General features: G+C 46.2%; 1 protein-coding gene across 1 annotated transcript in view; it reads left to right on the top strand.

Moving 5' to 3' along the window:
* LOC125516683 overlaps window positions 1-22,821 on the top strand; it is a 33,296-nt gene extending 10,475 nt beyond the window's left edge. The window contains exons 2-5 of the mRNA XM_048682032.1: window positions 21,430-21,797; window positions 22,252-22,366; window positions 22,449-22,499; window positions 22,811-22,821. Of these exons, the coding sequence (XP_048537989.1) occupies window positions 21,430-21,797; window positions 22,252-22,366; window positions 22,449-22,499; window positions 22,811-22,821 (545 nt within the window). The remainder of the gene's footprint in view (window positions 1-21,429; window positions 21,798-22,251; window positions 22,367-22,448; window positions 22,500-22,810) is intronic.
* The last annotated feature ends 374 nt before the right edge of the window (window positions 22,822-23,195 follow it).

The following is a 23,195-nucleotide window of genomic DNA, read 5'->3' as shown; positions in this document are numbered from 1 at the left end:
ACGTTGTTGGGCCTCCAGGTGCAGAGGTTTTCTAGGACAGTAGCAAATTTCCCTCAAGTGGATGGCCTAAGGCTTATCAATCTGGGGGAGGCATAGGATGAAGATGGTCTCTCTCAAACAACCCTGCAACCAAATAACAAAGAGTCTCTTGTGTCCCCAACACACCCAATACGATGGTAAATTGTATAGGTGCACTAGTTCGGCGAAGACATGGTGATACAAGTGAAATATGGATGGTAGATATAGGTTTTTAATCTGAAAATATAAAAACAGCAAGGTAGCAATTGGTAAAAGTGAGCGTAAACGGTATTGCAATGCGTTGAAACAAGGCCTAGGGTTCATACTTTCACTAGTGTAAGTTCTCTCAACAGTAATAACATAATTGGATCATATAACTATCCCTCAACATGCAACAAAGAGTCACTAATAGCGGATAACAAACGAAGATATTATTGTAGGGTACGAAACCACCTCAAAGTTATTCTTTCTGATCAATCTATTCAAGAGTACGTAGTAAAATAACACGAAGCTATTCTTTCCGTTCGATCTATCCTAGAGTTCCTACTAGAATAACACCTTAAGACACAAATCAATCAAAACCCTAATGTCGCCTAGATACTCCAATATCACCTCAAGTATCTGTGGGTATGATTATACGATATGCATCACACAATCTTAGATTCATCTATTCAACCAACACAAAGAACTTCAAAGATTGCCCCAAAGTTTCTACCGGAGAGTCAAGACGAAAACGTGTGCCAACCCCTATGCATAAGTTCACGAGGTCACGGAACTCGCAAGTTGATCACCAAAACATACATCAAGTTGATCACGTGATATCCCATTGTCACCAAAGATAAGCACATGCAAGACATACATCAAGTGTTCTCAAATCCTTAAAGACTCAATCCGATAAGATAACTTCAAAGGGAAAATTCAATTCATCACAAGGAGATAGAGGGGAAGAAACATCATAAGATCCAACTATAATAGCAAAGCCCACGATACATCAAGATCGTGCGAATCAAGAACACGAGAGAGAGAGAGAGAGAGAGATCAAACACATAGCTACTGGTACATACCCTCAGCCCCGAGGGTGAACTACTCCCTCCTCCTCATGGAGAGCGTAGGGGTGATGAAGATGGCCACCGGAGAGGGATTCCCCCCTCCGACAGGGTGCCGGAACGGGTCTAGATTGGTTTTCGGTGGCTACAGAGGCTTGCGGCGGCGAAACTCCCGATCTCGGTTATGTTCTGGAAGCTTGGGTATATATAAGAGGTGTTGGCGTCGGGAACAAGTCAGGGGGTCCCCGAGGCAGCCATGAGATAGGGGCGCGCCCAAGGGGGTAGGTGCGCCCCCACCCTCGTGGTGGCCTCGGGACTCCTCTGGTCCATCTCCGGTACTCCGTGGGCTTCTTCTGGTCCAAAACCAATCTTCTTGAAATTTCAGGTCAATTGGACTCCATTTGGTTTTCCTTTTCTACGATACTCAAAAACAAGGAAAAAACAAAAACTAGCACTAGGCTCTAGGTTAATAGGTTAGTCCCAAAAATCATATAAAATAGCATATAAATGCATATAAAACATCCTAGATGGATAATATAGTAACAATCAAAAATTATAGATACGTTGGAGACGTATCAAGCATCCCCAAGCTTAATTCCTGCTCGTCCTCGAGTAGGTAAATGATAAAAAAACAGAATTTTTGATGTGGAATGCTACCTAGCATAATTCTCAATGTAATTTTCTTTATTGTGGCATAAAAATAATAATACTTCAAGCATACTAACAAAGAAATCATGTCTTCTCAAAATAACATGGCCAAAGAAAGTTATCCCTACAAAATCATATAGTCTGGCTATGCTCTATCTTCATCACACAAAGTATTTAATCATGCACAACCCCGATGACAAGCCAAGTAATTTTTTCATACTTTTGATGTTCTCAAACTTTTTCAATCTTCACGCAATACATGAGCGTGAGCCATGGACATGGCACTATAGGTGGAATAGAATGGTGGTTGTGGTGAAGACAAAAAGGAGAAGACAATCTCACATCAACTATGCGTATCAACAGGCTATGGAGATGCCCATCAATAGATATCATTGTGAGTGAGTAGGGATTTCCATGCAACGGATGCAATAGAGCTATAAGTGTATGAAAGCTCAACAAAAGAAACTAAGTGGGTGTGTATCCAACTCGCTTGTTCATGAAGACCTATGGCATTTTGAGGAAGCTGATCATTGGAATATACAAGCAAATTCTATAATGAAAGGTTACCACTAGTAAATTAGAGTGACAAAAGAGGAGACTCTCTATCATGAAGATCATGGTGCTACTTTGAAGCACAAGTGTGGTAAAAGGATAGTAGCATTGCCCCTTCTCTCTTTTTCTCTCATTCTTTTTTGTTTTTTTGGGCCTTTCTCTCTTTTTTGGCCTTTCTCTTTTTTTCTCTCTTTTTTTTATTTTTTCATTTTTCGCCCGGAGTCTCATCTCGACTTGTGGGGGAATCATAGTCTCCATCATCCTTTCCTCACATGGGACAATGCTCTAATAATGATGACCATCACACTTTTATTTACTTACACCTCAAGAATTACAACTCGATAATTAGAAAAAAATATGACTCTATATGAATGCCTCCGGCTGTGTACCGGGATGTGCAATGAATCAAGAGTGACATGTATGAAAGAATTATGAATGGTGGCTTTGCCACAAATACGATGTCAACTACATGGTCATGCAAAGCAATATGACAATGATGGAGCGTGTCATAATAAACGGAACAGTGGAAAGTTGCATGCCAATATATCTTGGAATGGCTATGGAAATGGCATAATAGGTAGGTATGGTGGCTGTTTCGAGGAAGGTATATGGTGGGTGTATGATACCAGCGAAAGGTGTGCGGTATTAGAGAGGCTAGCAATGGTGGAAGGGTGAGAGTGTATATAATCCATGGACTCAACATTAGTCATAAAGAACTCACATGCTTATTGCAAAAATCTATTAGTTACCGAAATGAAGTACTACGCGCATGCTCCTAGGGGGATAGATTGGTAGGAAAAGACCATCGCTCGTCCCCGACCGCCACTCATAAGGAAGACAATCAATAAATAAATCATGCTCCGACTTCATCACATAACGGTTCTCCATACGTGCATGATACGGGAATCACAAACTTTAACACAAGTATATCTCAAATTCACAACTACTTAACTAGCATGACTCTAACATCACCATCTTCATATCTCAAAACAATCATCAAGTATCAAACTTCTCATAGTATTCAATGCACTCTATATGAAAGTTTTTATTATACCCATCTTGAATACCCATCATAGTAGGACTAATTTTATAACCCAAGAACAGTTGCTCTTCTGCTCTAAACGTGGATTTTGGGTTAGCTGTGGTGGTCTTCGTGCTTTGGGCATTGTATTAGCTTTACAAACTACTCGTGTGGGGGTACTCTGTGGTGGACATGGTGCTTTGTCAACTATAAGTGGGTTACTATCTGCCGGGGTTGCGGTTAGATGGGTTGTAGCTGGTTCTCTGCCCAACGGTGTAAGTGTGCAATCTGGAAGAGTCTCGATTATGTTTGGTCGGGCTAGTTTGTGGGCCAGTACAACCGTGGTTCTATCTGCATCGACGGGTAGCACTATCTTTTGTGAAGAATGGCTTTTTGCTCCCTTAGATACTACCATCACCCCCTCCAATTCAAATGGCTGATAAACAAGAAAAGAAATTGAACGTACAGACATTGTATGATAGACAGATGTGGTAATTCACATATATGTTGTCTAACCAAACAGGACATCATGACACAGTTTCACATATATGATGCCTAACTAAACAGGATAGCATGACACAGTTTTAGATATATGATGGATAACTTAACAGGATATAATGGCATAATTCAACATATGATGAGTACCTAAACAGGATGACATGACACAACTATATGATGTCTTTCTAAAATAGGTTGGGATGAAATAATTCACATACAAGTTGTCTAAGTATACAGGATGGCATGATATGATTGACATAAATGATTCATATACTAAGCAGCTGGCACTCGCATGTATGATCTCTAAACTAAGCAGATATAATTTAATATTGTGCATATGATGTCTAAACTAAGCAATGCAAGACACCATATGCATCATATGAGAAATATAAACATTGCAACTTAGAGCATACACTTCAGGTGGGATATAGGACTGTTCATCTGTCTCTGAATCCTCCTCTGAGGAGCTCCATGTAACCATCGAGATATATGCTTCAACAGGTACCATTGCCTTCTCTGAAGACCTTGTTTCACTCCAGATTTTTCCATAACCGGCTCAAATGGCTGATACACATGAAGAGTAGTTCAATATACACAGATTGTCGACAAATGGAACACGTAATGAAAAAATATGGCATGAGATAATTCACATATATGATGCCTGGCTCCATGGTGGTGCGTAATTCACATATATGATAACTGGCTGAAAAACATGGCATTGCATAATTCACATATCTGATATAGAAAGCAAACAGGAGGCATTCACAGAAAGCATGTCTAATCTAAGCAGATGGCATGGCAATGCAAGACACCATATGCATGATATGAGCAATATAACCCAGCCAAGTTAGAGCATGCACCTCGGGGGGGATACGACTAGTCATCTCTCTCTGAATCCTCCTCTGAGGAGCTATCTGTAACCAGCAAGAAATCTGCATTGACAGGTAGCATTGACTGCTCAGAAGACCTTGTTTTCACTCCAGATTTTCCCATGACCGACTCAAATGGCTGATGCACAGGGAGAGTAGATGAATGTATAAACATTGTTGATAAATGGAATACATTATGGAAAAAATATGGCACGATACAATTCACATATACGATGACTGGCTAAACAGGATGGCATTGCATGATTCACGTATATGATGCCTGCTAAAGAAGATGGCATTGCATAATTCCCATATACTCCCTCCGTTCCTAAATATTTGTCTTTTTAGAGATTTCAAATGGACTACCACATATGGATGTATATAGACACATTTTAGAGTGTAGATTCACTCATTTTGTTCTGTATGTAGTCACTTGTTGAAATCTCTAAAAAGACAAATATTTAGGAATGGTGGGAGTATGATATAGAAACCAAACAGGTGGCATTCACATAAAGCAAATCTAAACTAAGCTGATGACATATAAGATGTATAATATAAGCAATGCAAGGCGCCATATGCATGATATGACCAACATCAGCATGCCAGGTTAGAGCAAACACCTCAGGTGGTAAACAGGCGTGGTCGGCTCCTTCTGAATCTCCATCTGAACAGTTATCTTCCTCTGGAATACAATCTGGAAATGCAGGAGGGGGGCACTTCGCCCACCATGGAGCGGCGTCTGCATGACATTATATTCGCACGCAACAGTCTTCTCTTTTTCTCTACATGTTCAGTACGATTGTGTACAATATCTGACATGCATAATAAAAAATAGTTAGATTTTGTAAGGCCTAAGGGGTGCATGGAAAAATCAAGACTGGTGGTAGCAAACGAGTGGATGGATCCAAAACTAATGATAGCAGGTAAATTATAGCTTCAGTTTAAAAAGATAGACAACGGATCATCTATTGTTTGTTGCCCACCCAACATGAACCACATAGAAGACCCAGATGAACCAGATAGTAGACAGATACTATTCGTTGCTGGCTCGATATGAGACCCATGGACAATTCAAAACTCAAGATTGAACGATAAAGTAGCAGGTAATAATAACCGATGTATAACGTAAGCAAACACGAAAGACTGCGACCTCTCTTCCAGAACTGTGTAGTCATCAGGTTCATCTGCTCAGTCAATGATGGTAATGCAGTCCGCGTGGCTGCCGGCAATGGGGAAGATGATCTGAGGCGACGAAAGGAAGTCTGCATGGGGGATCTCTGCTGCAGTGAACGCTTCTATCGATGGTGCACCTCAGGTGGGGTGGATGACGGCACGGCAGGAGCAGGACATAACACACAGAGTTTTCTTTGACGCCTATCTAAAAATGAAGTAAATCTGTAAGGGCTCCTTAGAATTGGAGGATTCTATAAATGCAGGGACAGGAAAAACACAGGAATAGGATAGGAATGCACGTGCAAAACAGAGCATTTGGAAACATAGGATTTCAGTCAACCTGGGTGTTTGGCTCACATGTATTAGAAGAACAGAGGAATGGATAAACAAAGTGATGCGACGAGTGTACAACCTCTTTGGCATAGCCTTGTGGACCTCAGCATCATTGGGTTGGACGTGGAGGATGGTGATGATGCTAGTGTGACTGTCAGAGGCGGGGAAGAAGATCCGAGGCCTCTGGAAACGGCGCCGAGGGTATTGCTCCGCTGTGATGGACGGTTCCGTCGTTGGAGCAGCTCTGCTAAGGTGTACGGCGACGAGGCTGAAGCATGACAAGACAGACAACGTTAATCTGAAGTGGGACCCTAATATCATATGCAATAGATGATGTAAAATACATCACCAAAAAGTGCTAGATGTAAAACGCATCAGCCGCGCCACGGCTGCTCCGACAGATGCTATAAGTACTGTTCACTCTGAACTTAACTAAAGAAAATGAACTTCACAGTCGAAACTGAATTTTACTGTCGAAACTGATTGAACTAGTAACAGAGCATTGCAATAGATCTTTAGGGCATTCGAGCACTAGTAGCAGAGAAGAAGTGATCTAAATTAGCAGACGCTCGAGCAGGGAACGCACTAGCAGAGAGCAAGTCGTGCAGTAGCACCGCGAGCGAGTGCTAAAGCAGCAACTCCTGTAGCTGCCGGAGGTCGTGCAACAGCAGCAGCAGCAGAGCAAGCGAGAGCAAGAGCAGAGCAGCAGCACGAACGAAAGCAGGAGCAGTGCAGCAGCACGACCGACAACAAGAACAGAGCCGCAGCGCGAGCGAGAGCCGGAGCAGCTGTAGCTAGTGCCGTTGTGGAAGTCGCCACCGAGGAAGCAACAACATGGGGGAGAGACGCCGTGGATGATGTGGCCGGCGATGACGCCGTCGATGGAGACACGCCATGTCTGCTCGGTATCGAGCACCGGCAGCCATGTGAGATCGAATAAAAGATAAAATGCAGCAGTGAGTGCAGAACCTCCTTGGTGGCGCCGAGTTGGCCTCAGCTTCATCGGAGGAATTAGTGAGGGTGTTGCGGTTCCGGTGGGGCAGGTCAAGACGGCGCTGTGGGGATTGAGGTGGCGCGATAGACGAGGCAAACATCGGGGCAGCTCCTTAGAGGTGGAGGACGGGGCGGCTGATCCGGCGGGACGACGAGATCGACAACGGATCCTCATCCAGTGCGGTGGATGAGGGACGGCGAGCTGTTGCGGTGGACGACGTAGTCGGGGAAGAGTCTCCGGCTAGGCGGCGGTCGGGAGGCCGACAGAGGAGCGTGGGGTTTCGCAGGTTTTGGCGGCCTCGGTGTACGAATGGGGGGCGAAGGGGGAGGGGTGAGCCAAGCTTCGGGACGCGCTTGTCCGAAATGTAGGGTAAGTTACCAGCGTACCCCCACCGGTTTTGACACCGCGACGTGGAACTTCATTTCCGGTTGAGGGGTAGAAGGGGGATTTTGCGTGTCTGGGCTGCGGGAGCGATTTCGGATGAGGAGGGAGTTCTCGCGCGTGTCCAAATTTTGGGATAACAAGGCACGGCGTGGGTTGAAGAAGCGGGAGTTTCAAAGCAGGTGAGACAAAAGATACTCGAGCTTGAAAATTTCGGGATAACAAGGTGCGGATTCCTTGTTCGGCAGAACAAACTTAACATGTAAAAAAACAATTCATACAAGACACAAGAGAGTCATGTCCCCTTTTACTATATTGCTATAGATGCCATTGAAAAAACTACAAGAAAAATGTAAAAAAAATTGGGAGAACAAGGTTACCCTGCACAGTACCAAATCGATTCGCACTTCCCTCAACAACAACAAAAAACAAATCAATTCCCACCAAAGAAAGAGTAATGTCCCTTTTTATATGATTACAGATGCCATGATCTCGAATTTCAATTTTTGAATCCACGTTATGTTGAATTCGAATATATCGTTAGGCGACCTTGCCGTTTATAATTGATGTAGTCGTACATTTCGATCTTCCATCATATATGAACATTTTACTCCACCATGTGAACATATATATTGTCGTCTACCATATGGACTAAATTTGAATCAATTTTCCTTACTTGAATACTATTGTTGTCAAGTTATACAATAATTTAAATATTATCTTGATAACAAAAAACATAGATATAGCAGTAATCATATTTCACTATGAACTACATGTACCATACACTCTCCAATTCAAATATTTGTATCCATTTTATGTTGAATTCAAATCATAGTACATTATTGGTCTAGGTAGCGAGATGTTTGGGATAATCTAAACCCTGTTTTCATACATATAATTTTTGGCTGAATTGGGACAAGTTTTGGTATAAGCCTCTTGCAAAACCGGAGATTCTCTCATCAAGCCTCATGGTTCCGAGAGGGAACGTGTCACCTTTGTGTGTGAAACGATATATGCTGCCTCCCCCCTGATTTTATTTATAGAGGCAACATAGAACTATATGAGTGCCCTGTTAAATTTTGGAATTATTTCAGGTTCATTTGGCCTTTTTATACATTAATTGAGTTTCTGGACTTTTAATGTGCATAATCTAAATATGAATTGCATGCACATGCTCTGGTGCACCAATGTGGGTTGTAAATCACATGTGTGTCCCTAGTTGAATTTCTAGGTCCCATGGAAGAAATGAGAATGAAATTCAAACATCTGGGCGTCATGACTCGGCCGAGAACATCGAGAAACTTTGATTTTAAATTCAGTAAATCAAACTCGCCTAGAAATCATGAAACTTGGCATGGTGTCATGTCATGGCACTAACATGTTGTGGTAAAAAATTGGGCCGATTTGGAAGCTCGTGGTTCTAAGAGGGAACGTGCCACCTTTGAGTGTGAAACGATATACGCTGCCCCCCTTGAGTTTCTTAACAAAGGCAACATAGAACTACATTAGTGCCCTGTTAAATTTTGGAATTATTCCGGCTTCGTTTGTCATTTTTTTATACATTAATTGAGTTTCTGGTCATTTAATGTGCATAAGTCAAATTTGAACTACAAGCACATGCTCTCGTGCACCAAAGTTGGTTGAAAAATCACATTTTTGTCCTCGGGTGAATTTCTAGGTCCCATGCAAGAAATGAGAATAAAATTAAAACATCTAGGCATCGTGGCTCGGCCGAGAACATTGAGAAACTTGGTTTTAAAATTCTTGTAAATCCAAAACACGTCTGAAAATCAGGAAACTTGGCATGGATGTCATGTCATGGTACTACCATGTTGTGGTAAAAAATTGGCCGAATAGGAACAGATTTTGGTATAAGCTTTTGCAAACCGAAGCTTCTCTCAAGAAGGCTCGTGGTTTTGAGAGGGAACGTGCCACCTTTGAATGTGAAACGATATACATTGTCCCCCTTGAGCTTATTTACAAAGGCAACATAGAACTACATGACTGCCCTGTTAAATTTTGGAATTATTCCGGCTTCGTTTGGCCTTATTTACACATTAATTGAGTTTTTGGTCATTTAATGTACATAATTCAAATTTGAGCTACAAGCACATGCTCCTGTGCACCAAAGTTGGTTGAAAAATCACATTTGTGTCCTTGGGTGAATTTATACTCCCTCCTTCCATCTATATAGGTCCTAATGCGTTTTTCGAGGCTAACTTTGACCAAACGTTAGAGCAATAATATATGACATGCAACTTACACAGAGCATACCTTCGATTTTGTATGTCAAAGGAGCTTCCAATAATATAATTTTCATAGTATACATCTCATGTGATATTAATCTTGTCAATAGTCAAAGGTTGTCTTGAAAAACACATTAGGCCCTATATAGATGGAAGGAGGGAGTAGGTCCCATGCAAAAAATGAGAATAAAATTCAAACATGTAGGCATCGTGGCTCGGTCGAGAACGTTGAGAAACTTGGTTTTAAAATCATGAAATTTGGCATGGTGTCATGTCATGGTAGTACCATGCCGTGGTAAAAAAATTGGCCGAACAAGAACAAATTTTGGTATAAACTTCTTGCAAATCAGAGCTTCTCTCAAGAAGGCTCGTGGTTCTGGGAGGGAACGTGTCACCTTTGTGTGCATAATTCAAATTTGAAATACAAGCACATGTTCCAGTGCACCAAAGTTGGTTGAAAAATCACATGTGTGTCCTCGCGTAAATTTCTAGGTTCCATGCAAGAAATGGGAATGAAATTCAAAATTCTGGGCGTTGTGGCTGGGTTGGAAACATTGAGAAACTTAGTTTTTTAATTCCTGTAAATCCAAAACACGCATGAAAATAATGAAACTTGGCTTGGTGCCATGACATGGCACCAACATGCTGTGGTAAATTTGCAGTCCGATTTGCGAAGGCGCACACATTAACAATCAACAAATTCATTTTGGAACAAGTGATGTCACGTTACAATCGGAAACACAAGTATTATTGAAACCGTGGGTGTTCTACTTACTAGTATCATTTACGTGCTGCCAGCGTCCCCATTTTTTATTAGCTAGGAGGCGCCGTGTAGGGTAGCTGTTTGAGTACGAGAGGCGTGCGATCAGACCCCTACGCGTGCTTATCGGGAGGAGAGCCCTTTAACCTCCATCTGCCGTCCACCTCTCTCCCAAGGTCTCCATTAATGGCGCCCGAGCCTCTATTTAATGGCGTGGCTATGTCTCACTCGACTGAGATTTAAGAGAGAAAAAAGAAAATCGGAAAGCACGGATCTTGATGTAAGATCCGACGGACCTATATAGCATCTATTGCGACTTATAGCAAGATTGATGAATATATAAGGAGGATTAAAAAATTTTTTGATCAAAGAAGGGCTTGCCCCTTCGATTTTCATTACTGAAAACCACCACAATTCACAAGAAGTTCAGCACAACTCTAGCCTAACACGAAGGACTAAAAGCTATGAGATTGAAATCACAACATCCCAAGAGGCCAACAAAGGCCAAACATCCGCGCTAGAACCCAACATTTCACAACCGACGACACAATCCACATCCTAAACCGATTATTACATCAAAAGAAACCAAGAAACTAGTCTCTGCGGCGAGCGGCGATGAGCTCTTTCGTGTCCTCAAGACGCTGCTTGAGAACATCCACAGATTCCTCCACCAGCCTTTGGCACTCGTTACGGAGCATGTCATTCTCGCCCATAAGTTTCTTCAACAAGGCACTGGTCTCCTCCTGCAAGTCTGCACTTCGGACGATCTTCTCCCTCAGCAGGTGGCGCTCGGCCCAGAGCCTCTCATTGCCCTCCCTTAGTTGTCGGATGACGCCGGTAGCCTGTTCAAACGAGGCTATCATGTCGTCCTGCAACCTCGCCGAGCCAGAGATCTCATCCATCTGGCTATGGACGATCGCATGCATGCGCATGTAACAGTTGTCGCCTGCCCGCGAGAAATTTTCCCAGGTCTCCGCGGTGTGGCAGGACATCTCTCCTGCATTTGTGGCACGGCGGGACATCTCTGCTGCTTCCGCGGCGCGGCCGGACCAGTCTGCTACATCGACGGTGCGGCGGGACCTCTGTGCTGCTACTTCCGCGCGGCGGGACTTGTCGGCTGCTCTCGCAGCGAGGCGGGACATCTCTCGTGCTTCCGCTTCCATGCTTGCCTCTCCTTGGTGCCAATCTCTCGACCCAGAACTCATGCTGGCCATGGAAGACGCAAGGGAAGGATGCTGAATGACTTGTTTGTTTTTGTGGATGAGGAGTTGAGGAGGAATGTGCAGTCATCTTGGCATACTAGTATTTATAACCGAGTACTAATACGCTCCTAAGTGGGAAACCGTTTAGGTTGTGATCGGTGTGAACAGGTTTGCAATTGAATATAGCATGGAGTAATTTGGAATGTGACGAGACGCAAGCTCAAAATTTATTGACGGTTCTAGTTTCGAAGTGCGGCACTATTCCCGGATAGAGTACTTCTTTTTCTACTCCCTCCTTTCCGGTTTTATAGGGCTTATCTCAAAATTTTAGTTTTTCCATTTTATAAGGCTCAATTTGGTTGTCCCCAAGACATGTTCAGATTCCAAGGTGCATTAAATCATTGCATGCAAGTATTAAGAGAAAATTGACCAATGCATGTACTTTATGCATGCATGCATTGCAATTAATGCATTAAACCTATCTCTCGGGACTTCTCGCACCCACCATCGTGCCACCCACAAAAACATGTACTCTGAGTTTAGTAGTACGTTATACAGGAAGAGAAGATGTGCACGCACGCACTCGTCCTCTCACACACGCGTCTGTTTTTTCTCGAAAAGGAGGATGATGACCCCCGGCCTCTGCATCTGGGAGTCACACACGCAAATTATTGAAATATATCGAGTGCAGTGCTTTGATGTGTCGCGTCAACTCGTACATCAACGAGAAGTTTGATTATCCTCTCCCTCACGGACTTAACTGCACCTGCCTTTGGCTGTATGACAGGTTGGCCACACACCTGTAGGGCCCACCTTTCATACACGCAAAGGCAGGAGCGTCCCTCCCTCACCCATGAGCGTGGTGGTTGGCAAGACTAGGAGAAGCTTTCGCTACACGCTCTCCCTCCCGCACGCGGTGGACATGCAGCAGTTCAATCGGTGTCAGATGGCCAGAAGCATACTGTAGTACTCCTCCAGTGCAGTAGTATTCCATCATTGTTCGACTTCCCAAAGAGGCGAAGAGCCAAGCGCAGCCCGGACGCTCGTGTGGTAGTTTCATGTGTATAGTAGTCTAGGATAGCGTGTACTGTGCCTGTAAGCTTAAAATCGTTGGGGTCGGCTCCATGCTATGTGGCCGTCTCGATGTTTTTAAAAAACTTAAAATAGTCTTCTAGCCCTACACGAAAACTGCCGCGCGTACTGCCCGGGAAAAGCCCCGCCCTCAACTTTTAACTACGTGAAAATAGTTCGAGCTTGTTCGTTCTATATAAATATAGTACTTACTGTATGTTTATTCACCTGTGGGGTTGTTCAATGAATGGAGGGGCGGGGAGCACAAGTGAACAATACTGTAGTACTACTAGTAGTAAGTAGGAGTCGTACAGTAGTCACCTTAAATAGAGAGTTTCTTTTCTTTAATGCCACGTACACAAATTGAAACGCTTGTTGTGGAGAGAAAAAAGATAATCACTCCACTATATATGGACACAGGGGCCTGAGCGCTTGCTTTACTAGGGTCGCTCTCTTCATTCTCTCATCCTCTCCAGATATAAACAAGACAGCGGTAGCGACATTTTCTCTCTGCTCACCCCTAGTCACAGATCCGGCCGGATCCCTTCGGCCAGTGTGTCTAGAGGACTAAAAGGTGCATCATTCATGCGGTCATCGCCGCCGAGGGAGGAAACCCACAGCTGCCGGAGGGGCCCGATCCTCTGCCCGTGCCGTTCTCTCCGACACATGGCCGGCTCGGGAGGTCCTCCGACCCTTCTTCCTCCCTGCCACATTGTCCGCATATCCGACCTGCCGCTGCCGACATCCCGGCGACCCTCGGGTATAAGCTCTTCGAAAGCGGCCTTGCTCTTCTGCCCCAGCTCCCCACGTGTCTGCATATGCATCTTTTTCTACTCCCATCAATTCTTCCAAAGCCACCTAAATTTTTAGGATTATTAGAGGTAAAGCTACTTCATGCATTCGAATCTAGGGCTTTGTTCAAACAACGAAGAAAGGGGGGAAAGTTGTAGCATGAATCTAGGACTTGATTCAAAGAGGAAATAATATGGTGAAAGTAGTAGAGACCGGATACCCAACCGGTCTCTTGGTTGAAAAGGGAAATAATGGGAAAATGCAGTACAAACTGGATAAGGAACAGATCTATTATTGGTTGAAAGAAGGATAGAAAGTGGCGGCTGGTGGACAAGTCAACAGACTATGTCCAGGATTAGATTTGTTGCCATCACATAGTAAAAGGTCTCCATGATTAGATTTGCAGCCCTCACATAGTAAAAGGTCTCAGGATTATATTTGCTGCCCTCACATAGTAAAAGGTCTCCAGGATTAGATTTGCTGCCCTCACATAGTAAAAGGTGTCTAGGATTAGATTTGCTTACCTCATATAGTAAAAGGTCTCCAAGATTAGATTTGCTGCCCTCACATAGTACAATGGCACTCCTACTGTTTTCCCAGTATGATAAGTAAGTTGCTCCTTTACACTGTTGAGTGTCCTGGTGTCCCCATGGTCCCATGGCCTTAAACCAACTCTTTAGCTGCTGTTGATTTACTGTGTTTGGTAATCAAGCAATGCCACCATTAAAGTAATCCCATATTTGAGGAATCTCATTGTTGATCGTAATGCTTCTGGTAACATGAAGCATTGCTGACGTTTTAAAATTTCTACTGTCCTTGCGTGATTGCCATGAACATAATTAAGATGCTTCTTTTCATTTTGTATATGTTTCGTATATTCTTATTGACCAGCAACTATTTACTTTCTATCTTTTTGTGTAGATAGGGATATCCATTTCACCTTGTTGCTATTGTGACCTTTTGGTGAACTACACAAAACACTTTTTTTGCAATGAGTGCCTTGTGCAGTTCAATTAAAATGTCACGTGGGCAACATCTCTCAATTTTGGTGGAACTGCACAAAATGGTGATTGGAATTTCCAAAATCTCTGTCAAGTTCTGTTGGTAATCTCGTGCAACATTTTATTAGCCTTTGCAAGATGGAGCCGTCACTGTCACCACAATGGCACTTTATTTTAGTGGAACTGTACAAAAGGATAAGAAAATTATAGTTGCACCTTACATGAGCCGGATAGCCAACCTTAATGTTCCTTAATTTTAGTGCAACTACTAAAGAAGAACCTGCCAGCTCACAAGAGCAAGTACTTCTTGCTAGTTGAATGATGCAATCTTTGCTTCATTTCAGGTGAACTGCAGAAAAAGGTGCATGAATTGAATCATGGAACTCGAGGCAGACCTCATCCAAGTAGAGCTGGAGGTTGAGTTCAAGGAGGCCGCTATTAAAGCGAAATCATGCTCTCCTATCTCCTTGTTTGTGTTGTGCAAACATGTTGTGCAAACAGGAATACTCAACTACAGATGTTGTGACAGTCAAGAGCATTCGCCAAGTTCTTCGATTGTATGACATGGCTAGCCAAGATGGATTTAATCCCGAAATTCACTTTATCAAAAGGCTCTAATGGGTTGGTTCTGAATCTTGCAAGCTGGGAATCAGTGAGATGTGTAGGCATCTTTGTTGTACTTATTATTTGGATCTTATTTGTTGGTTCTGAATCTTGCAAGCTGGGAATCAATGAGATGTGTAGGCATCTTTGTTGTACTTATTATTTGGATCTTATTTGTTGGTTCTGAATCTTGCAAGCTGGGAAACACGGCATGATGATGCAGAGGACAACAACCAAAACAAACAGTTCAAACTTGGTAGTATTATCTTTGTGAAAGTGCGACAAATGTGCTGATCATGTGCGTCCTGAGAATAATAATTCTAATTGTTGTGCATGTTGATCCTGTGGCACTGATAGAACGAGTGAATGCATTGCTTCTTTTAAGTACAAATTTATATTAAAGCTAATTGAATTTAAGTGAAGTGACCACTAACTCCTGTTATTACAGTACCAATACAGACCCGCTCATGAACCAACGTGTGGCCGAGGGTGCATCTTCTGCCGGGCATGCAGCGAACGAGGGAGGGGTAGTAACTGTTGTCGCATGTACACACTCAGCTTACTGTTGAATCCAGTTCCCCAAGAGCTAAAAAATGAACTGCTGCCGCCGCCTACACACTCGTTCACTCGAAGAGACTCCAATGGCGATCTGAGGGGTGAGCATGCTGGATATGGACTTCAGCAAGGAGTTCCCCTTTGAGTTCGCCATTCAGTCCTATGGCTGCACCAAGTTGAATGTGATGTACACCAACGATACGGACTCAGTGAAGCTCTGCCTCACCTCAGTCCTATGGCTGCACCAGGTTCTGGAGCATTCGCCCGTTTCATCGGCAACGCAGACTGCACCTTCACTACGATGGAGAGAAGGAAGAACGCGACGATTCGGCCATCTGGTGCAACAAGCTTGTCGACATCCAAAAGCAATACAAGATCATCAGCAACAGGCAGGAGAAGGACTTCGTGGTTGACCTCGCTGAGACCATCATCGACCCCTGATATGCAAACATGAAAGAAGACGACCTGAACACGTGGGACGTACCTCTGAATCTAGCCTACATAACCTACGCGGACAAGGACACATACGCATGCTACGACATGTACAGGCAGATCTTGGACATGAGGGCGTGTCTGCTTCCCGTAACCGATGAGTACACAGACAGCCCAGCGTCATGATCAAGCGTGCCAGGAAGGTCTAGATGTTGTACTTTATCTGTTTATAAGCACCTTTATCATCTGAGTGTTTCATGCATTAGCCTATGTGTCGTAATTATCTGTTTTGTCCGAAATATTTCTTTTAAGAACCCATTAACCTGATTTTTTAGTGGCTATTTGCTTATGTATCTAAACTAGTTCACTTGTCCGTAAAAAAACTAGTTCACTCGGCTGCCGTGCTTTGAATTTCCTTCCTCCCAACATATTCCCCTCCTCAGGTGGACCCAGCAGGTCTCTGAATTTCCCCCCCCCCTTTCTTTTTCGATGTAAACTGAGTTTTCTCCCAGTACTTTCCCCTAGAACCAACTCAACTGTCCCACGTCTAACCTAAAAAATAATAATACCCCATGTACTATTAACTCATCAAATTAAAATGATATTTTATTTCGTAAGTTGAAAGTTCTTACAAAATACTAATAATAATTGTTTATATATAACTTGGCAAGTTAACTCCTAGTGATTGCGTACATAAGCTTGCAAAGATTTTACTGACGTGCAATCATGTGTTTATGTTTTTATAACATTTCTCCGTCTAGCCCAACATGATATTTTCACCCAGCCCAGCAAGTCCACGGATTTCGAGAAAAATGCAAATTGGATTTAAACGGGCTGCATAGATGCTACATCATTATTTCACCCAGCCCACCAAATGGACTAAAAAAACAAATGGACTGACAGCTGGATCCACGGCCATAGCCTAGTTTTTTTTGTGATTTGCCAAGTAAGTCGCTTTATTAGGCCTGTTGGGCTGCAAATCTTTCAAGACGAGGAGAGCTTTCATTCGGCTGGCCGAGAAAATGGCCCATCAGTAATGAGAAATGGGCTGTACATTTTTAAAACACATCAAACCGGCAATTAGTTTCAAATATCTTTATGCGTCGAGAATTTGTTGGATTTTATATTGATATACATTTATTTTTAAAATCAGTTTGAATGCGAGTCGAAATTTCAAGATTAAAAACAGTTCGGACCGCACCGAAATATGCAAAATTTCGTACAATTTTTTAACCGTGGCCACAATATGGGCTGTAATGCTAACAAAAAGAATATGGGCTCCAAAAAAACCTTAAGAATTGGCAAATGGGTTGTATGCTGTTTTCCACAGATTTGAGGCTTTCCTAAAAAAAGGTTGATGCACAAGCAGTGACTGTTGGATGTCCATCGAACGGCCGTCCTGCTTCTTCAATCTCTGCTCTTCCTGCTCCAGCCGCTCAAACAAGCGCCAGTGGGAGGACTGCCTGCTCCCTCCTTCCCACGGCCAGCTGTGCTACCGCGCAGGCCTCACCGCCCCATCGTACTCCCATCGCTGGCCTAGACATCCCTCTACTCACCCACACCTACTGTTATTCTCCGGTGACGGCAGACGAACCAGTAAACCCTCGTACAGTCGTACGCCCCCCCCCCCCGTGTGGGAAACAACTACCGAGTCTTCCCTGCCTCCGTGTCGTTCCCTTCCTAGGCCTCGCCGTCGTCCACCGCCCTGGTGCTCTCGGCGCGGCCTGGTCAACATGGTCAACGACCGACATGCATCTGAAGTGGACTGTACATGGAGAGGTCGACAGCTGGGTCCACGGCCGCATGTAAGGAAATGCCTCCTTATTACGCGCAAAATAATGATTCCTCTACCTGACATCAGGGACCCACCGAAAGGGCCTCTGTATTTTGTGAAAAAAACGTTACCGCCGCTGACAGCTCGGACCCACCAGCTATATCTTCGCACGCAAGGAAGTGCCTCCTTATTACGCACAAAAAAATGAATACTCCCCCTGTTAGCTGGGACCCGGTATAGTGGCAGGTTGACTTGTGGGCCTACTAAGTTGACGGGGATGGAGGGCTTTGTCAAGTTAGTCAATATATGCACAATTCTAGCTCCAGTGACCGTACGATGTCCATCCAACGGCCGTAGTGCTTCTTCAGCCTCTGGTCTTCTTGCTCCAGCTGCCCAAACCAGCGCCGGTCGTGCCTCGTGCTCCTGCCTCCTGTGGCCGTATGCAATGCGGCGGAGGCCTCACAGCCCCCTACTACTCCCACCGCTGGCCAGGCCATCCCTCTACTCACCCACACCCCCTGTTATTCTGCGGGGACGGCAGCTTCACACCGCAGCGAACCAGCGAACCCTCGTACTCCTCTACGCATGGGCATCCACTGCCGCGTCTTCCCCGGCTCCGTGTCGTCCCCTTCCAAGGCCTCACCTGTCGTGGTTCTAACTCTGACAGTGATGTAGGGGGGTATGTATGGATAGGCTAGATCTCAGCTATTGGGAAGTTGTAAACACACCAAGATGTACGAGTTCAGGCCCTTCGCGGAGGAAGTAACAGCCCTACGTCTCGGTGCCCGGAGGCGGTCGACTGGATTACTGGCGTGTGAATAACAGGGGTGCGAACCCTTCATCCTGAGGAGGGGGCGTCTTATATAGAGTTCGCCGGCCCCCTCCTGCCCTCAGTAATGCAGGGTTTAAGGTACATTTCAGGTTGGGCGTTACTGGTAACGCCCCCAATAAAGTGCTACAATGACCATTAAGACTACTTAACAGCTGACCGTTTGCTTGCGGAGTGATAACAGGTCTCCAGGCGGTCGAGTGGTTGGCTTCATGGTCGAGTGATAGCCTGCAGGTCGAGTATCTTGAGTCCGTCGAGTGGGATACATTTGAGTCGATTGAAAGATGACTTCTCCTAGGGATGTCCTAGGGTAGGACTCTTAGGTCAGGTCCGTGTCCCCATCCTAGGTACATGTCTTCATCATTAGCCCCCGAATGGATCGAGGTTAGAGTGCGGAAAGAGTTGGAGATCTTTCCGACTGGTTCTTCGGGCTACGTGAGCGCCTCGTTTTGGGTCAATCGTCACGGGTGACGTTGCCAACCTCTTTCAGTCGCCTTGATCCATTCCAGGCCTTCCGTCGAGTGAATTTCTTTGCTTGTGACATACCGAGCGTCGGTGCGATCGGGGTCTTCTGTTTTGACAAGTTTTTTTGTGGCCCGCGTATGTCGCGGGATTCAGATTTTGGGAAGCGCACGGGACGGGAGCGGCCGCAGTGATCAGAAGCGATAAAGCGGAAGCCCCTCGATCCCCGCGTCGCCTTTTTTGCCACATACTGCGCGCGCGTCTGCTGCGGGATTTGACTGGATAGCCTGGGCCTACCAGTCAGCCACTCAGAAGCGGTCCCTTATAAATCGCCGGCTCGGGGCTTCCAGGCAGTGCGCTCTCTTCTCCTCCTTCCTTCTTCCTCTCCCCCTTCACAAGTCCTTCCGCCACCTCCGTTCTCGCCCTAGCGCAGCAGGCTCGAGCGAGACCTCGCCGGCGACGATGACGAAGGGTAAGACCTCCACTCTGGAGCGCGCGAAGAAGGCGGCGGCGCAGGGGAAGGGAAGAAGATCGGCTCGGGGCGGATCCTCCTCTAGAACCGCTCTGCCCAAAGGTTGGATTCAGGGCGACTGGATGCTGTCAGTGCTCCGCCAAGAGGATCTCGACGACATGGTTGAGGGGGGAGTCATCCCCCACCAAGCCGCGCGTCTTCCAGGGGGAGAGATCAAACCCCAACCCCGAGACGGTGAGTGCGTGCTCCTAGCCACCCACATCGACCGACGGCTTTCTCTGCCGCCCCATCCCTTTTTCCGGAGTTTTCTGAACTTCTTCAGGGCGCAGCTCCATCACTTCACTCCCAACTCCATCGTATACCTCGCCGCTTACATTTCTATGTGCGAGGCCTTCTTGGGTTGCCGCCCCCACTGGGGACTCTTCAAGCACATCTTTACCTGTCGCTCTCAATCGGTCAAGAAGGCCAAGTCGAGTGACGAGAGGACGCAGGTGATCCAGCTGTGCGGGGGTCTGGCGATCCAGGCGAGGGGGAAGAGTTGTTTTCCTTCCATCACTTTCCCGGAGTCGGTCCGCGGTTGGCAGGCCACCTGGTTCTACTGTCAAGACCAGGCGACCCTAGGGCAGTCGACTGGACTTCCTCCATTCTCTCTCGACCGAGCCGAAAAGCCTGCTTCTCTGAAAGTGTCGCCGGAGGAAAGGGCCCAGGTCAAAGTGTTGGCGGGTCGAGTGGTTGAGCTCGTCTGTGAGGGTGTGAATGGTATGGACTTGCTGGAGGTCTTCCTCCGGAGGCGTATCCAACCGCTCCAGGCCCGTGACCACCCGATGTGGCTGTACGCGGGCCTCGACGACACCACTCGGGTCCACCCGGAGGAGGTCACCGGCGAGATGCTGGAGGGGTGGCTGTCGAGCATTACGGGGAACAGAGACAACCCCCGAGGAGCTAGGAGGGTGGTCCCACTCGACAATTCGTATGAGGTGGACCAGGTGTGTCTTTATGCTCCCGACTGAAATCTTGTTTTCCGCATCGGTCTTCTTTGAGTTGGTCGATTGACTTTTCGTCTTGTATGTTGTTTTCCAGGCGACTACCGAGATGTACTCGACGCCCAACGGGGCTCAGGGGCCGACTAAGGAAGGGGAGGCGAGCGGAGGCGAGAGCGGGGATGACCAAGGCGAGTGGGAGTCCGACGGTGAAGGGGAGGGAGACGACAATGTCTACTCCAGCGAAGAGGAGGAGGAGGAGGAGGTCGAACCCCCTCGCCCAGAGGGGCGGTCCAAGCACGCACACGACCCAGCGCGGGAACGTGGCAAGGCGACTGCTTCTGTTGGGCAGTCGTTGAAACGACCTCGGACCTCTTCTCCTACGCCGACTGGGAAGGTCCCCAAGCTCCCACGCATGACGCTGTCCAAGCCGCCCAAGGCTCTTCCCAAGATGAAGATAGCTGTCCCTACCATTTCTGGGTAATAATAAAACTTGTTTTCCTTCGTCGACCATGGACAGGTCCTTGGTCGATTCATTGAGCCAACCGACTGACTTTCGAGTTTTGCAGTGCTGCTACTTCTGAGGTCTCCGCCAAGGACAACGACCAAGAGCTGGAGGATGCTGTTACCTCCAACCCTGGTACGATTACTGACGTTCTGTATTGAGTCGACTGATCATTTATTGCAACTCTGGTCGATTGAACTTTTCCTTTGCAGCCCCTCCTCATGTTATCGACCTCCCGGATGACGACGACAACGGTCCGTTGAGAGTGAGGAGGCACAAGAGGGCATCGGCTGACAAGACCTCCCAATCCGCTACGGCGTCCGAGGCCGTGGCTCGGGATGGTGGTGACACCGCTCGGGCTTCTGTGACCTTCGCCGTTCCCCTGGCGAGTGCGCGGCCCTCGTCGTCGACTGCGGACCCGTCTTCACTTTTTGCCGCATACCCCGTCCCTGAGGACCAAGCGGCTGCTGCAAAGGAGGCTATACGCCAGGCGGGGATCATGATGGAGCAAGTGAAGATGGCTCGGGAGGCCAGCCAAGCAGCCTATGACGCGAGTTCGGCTCTTCAGAGCAACGTCCAGGTAAGTCGACTCAACACTTGGTCTGTTATGATATGCTGTTTGAAGAGTCTCTTTTCCGAAGATCTTTTGTATCTGTACACCCACTGGGTGTGTTTGCCAATCCTTGGACGAGTGGGGGCACGCTAAGTGCACCCACTGGGTGTAGTCCCCGAGACTACGGTGGACTGCTGGCAGTCAACTGTAGTCTTTTCATTGTGTTTGCTGTAGCTTTATTTCTTCACTCGGTCTGGTCGGGCCAGGTCGAGTGGAACTGTATCCGGTCGACTGCTGGCGGTCGACTTTTTTTTTGGGTCGAACCAGTGGGGGCACGCTGAGTGCACCCATTGGGTGTAGTCCCCGAGACTACTGTCGAATGTTTTTGATTCGGCTGTGGTCTTAGAAACGTCGTCATTGTCTCTTAGTTACTCGGAAGCAACTTATCTTGGACGTCTGTCGACTGGTTTTGCTTTTACAGAAATCCTGCGAACTCGTAGCTCGCTATACTGAGTTGGAGAAGCAGAAGATTCAACTGAACCTTGATCTGGAGCTGGCCAGAACAGAGCTGCAGAAGGTCAGAGACGGCGCCGCAGGTAAGACGGCTTTGTCGATTGGTTAGTCTTTGGGCTTGAGTACCCTTTTGTTATTTCCGATTCAATCATCATTTCTTCGCAGAAAAACTGACCGAAGCTCTAGCGAAGAAGGATCAGGACTTGGCTGTTGCCCGTAAGGAAGCTGATGACAAGACCGCTCTAGCCGCACAGAAGCTGGCTTCGGTCGACCACTTAGAAGAAGAGAATACCAAGCTGAAGACCGCTCTGAATGAAGCCAACAGGGAGTGTTCACGTTAGAAGAAGGAGAATCTCACCCTGAGCGAGAAGCTGGAAGGCATCGCTCGCAGGGACGACCTGGAGAGCTACTTGGGGAGCCTTGCCAAGAAGTTGTACCTTAAGCTTGAAGGTGCATATTCAGTTCCGACTGGTTTTTGTATCGACTCAGTCTATGAAAATTGACTTATCCTTGGATCGTGTATGCAGAACTTTGCTAGAATTTTGAAGAGGAGACCAGTCGAGTGGAGCCAAGCTTGGACCCTACTAACTCTCTTGTGAAGGACAAGGCTGCAATGAACGTGCTCCGTCTGGAGTCTCATACTGCCAGCATCGTTGACTATCTAGCTCGGCTGAAGGTGGCGATGTCGCGGATCGACTCATCACTCTGGCCTGGGATGACGCTTCAGAACGACCTCAAGTCTCTGATGGCTCGACTTAACGAAGTCCCAGGTCGAGTGGCGGAATGGAAGAAATCTTCTGCTAGATGTGGTGCTGACGTCGCTCTGTCTCTGGTCCGCGTCCATTGCAAGGAGGCGCGAGAAGAAAAGCTGGCGGCCATCCAAGTTGCCAATACTAGGAAGCACAGCTTTCA

The sequence above is a fragment of the Triticum urartu genome, chromosome 6 (genome assembly GCF_003073215.2).
Source record: "Triticum urartu cultivar G1812 chromosome 6, Tu2.1, whole genome shotgun sequence".
In the NCBI taxonomy this organism is placed as follows: Eukaryota; Viridiplantae; Streptophyta; class Magnoliopsida; order Poales; family Poaceae; genus Triticum; species Triticum urartu.
This window is presented reverse-complemented; position numbering and strand designations above follow the sequence as displayed.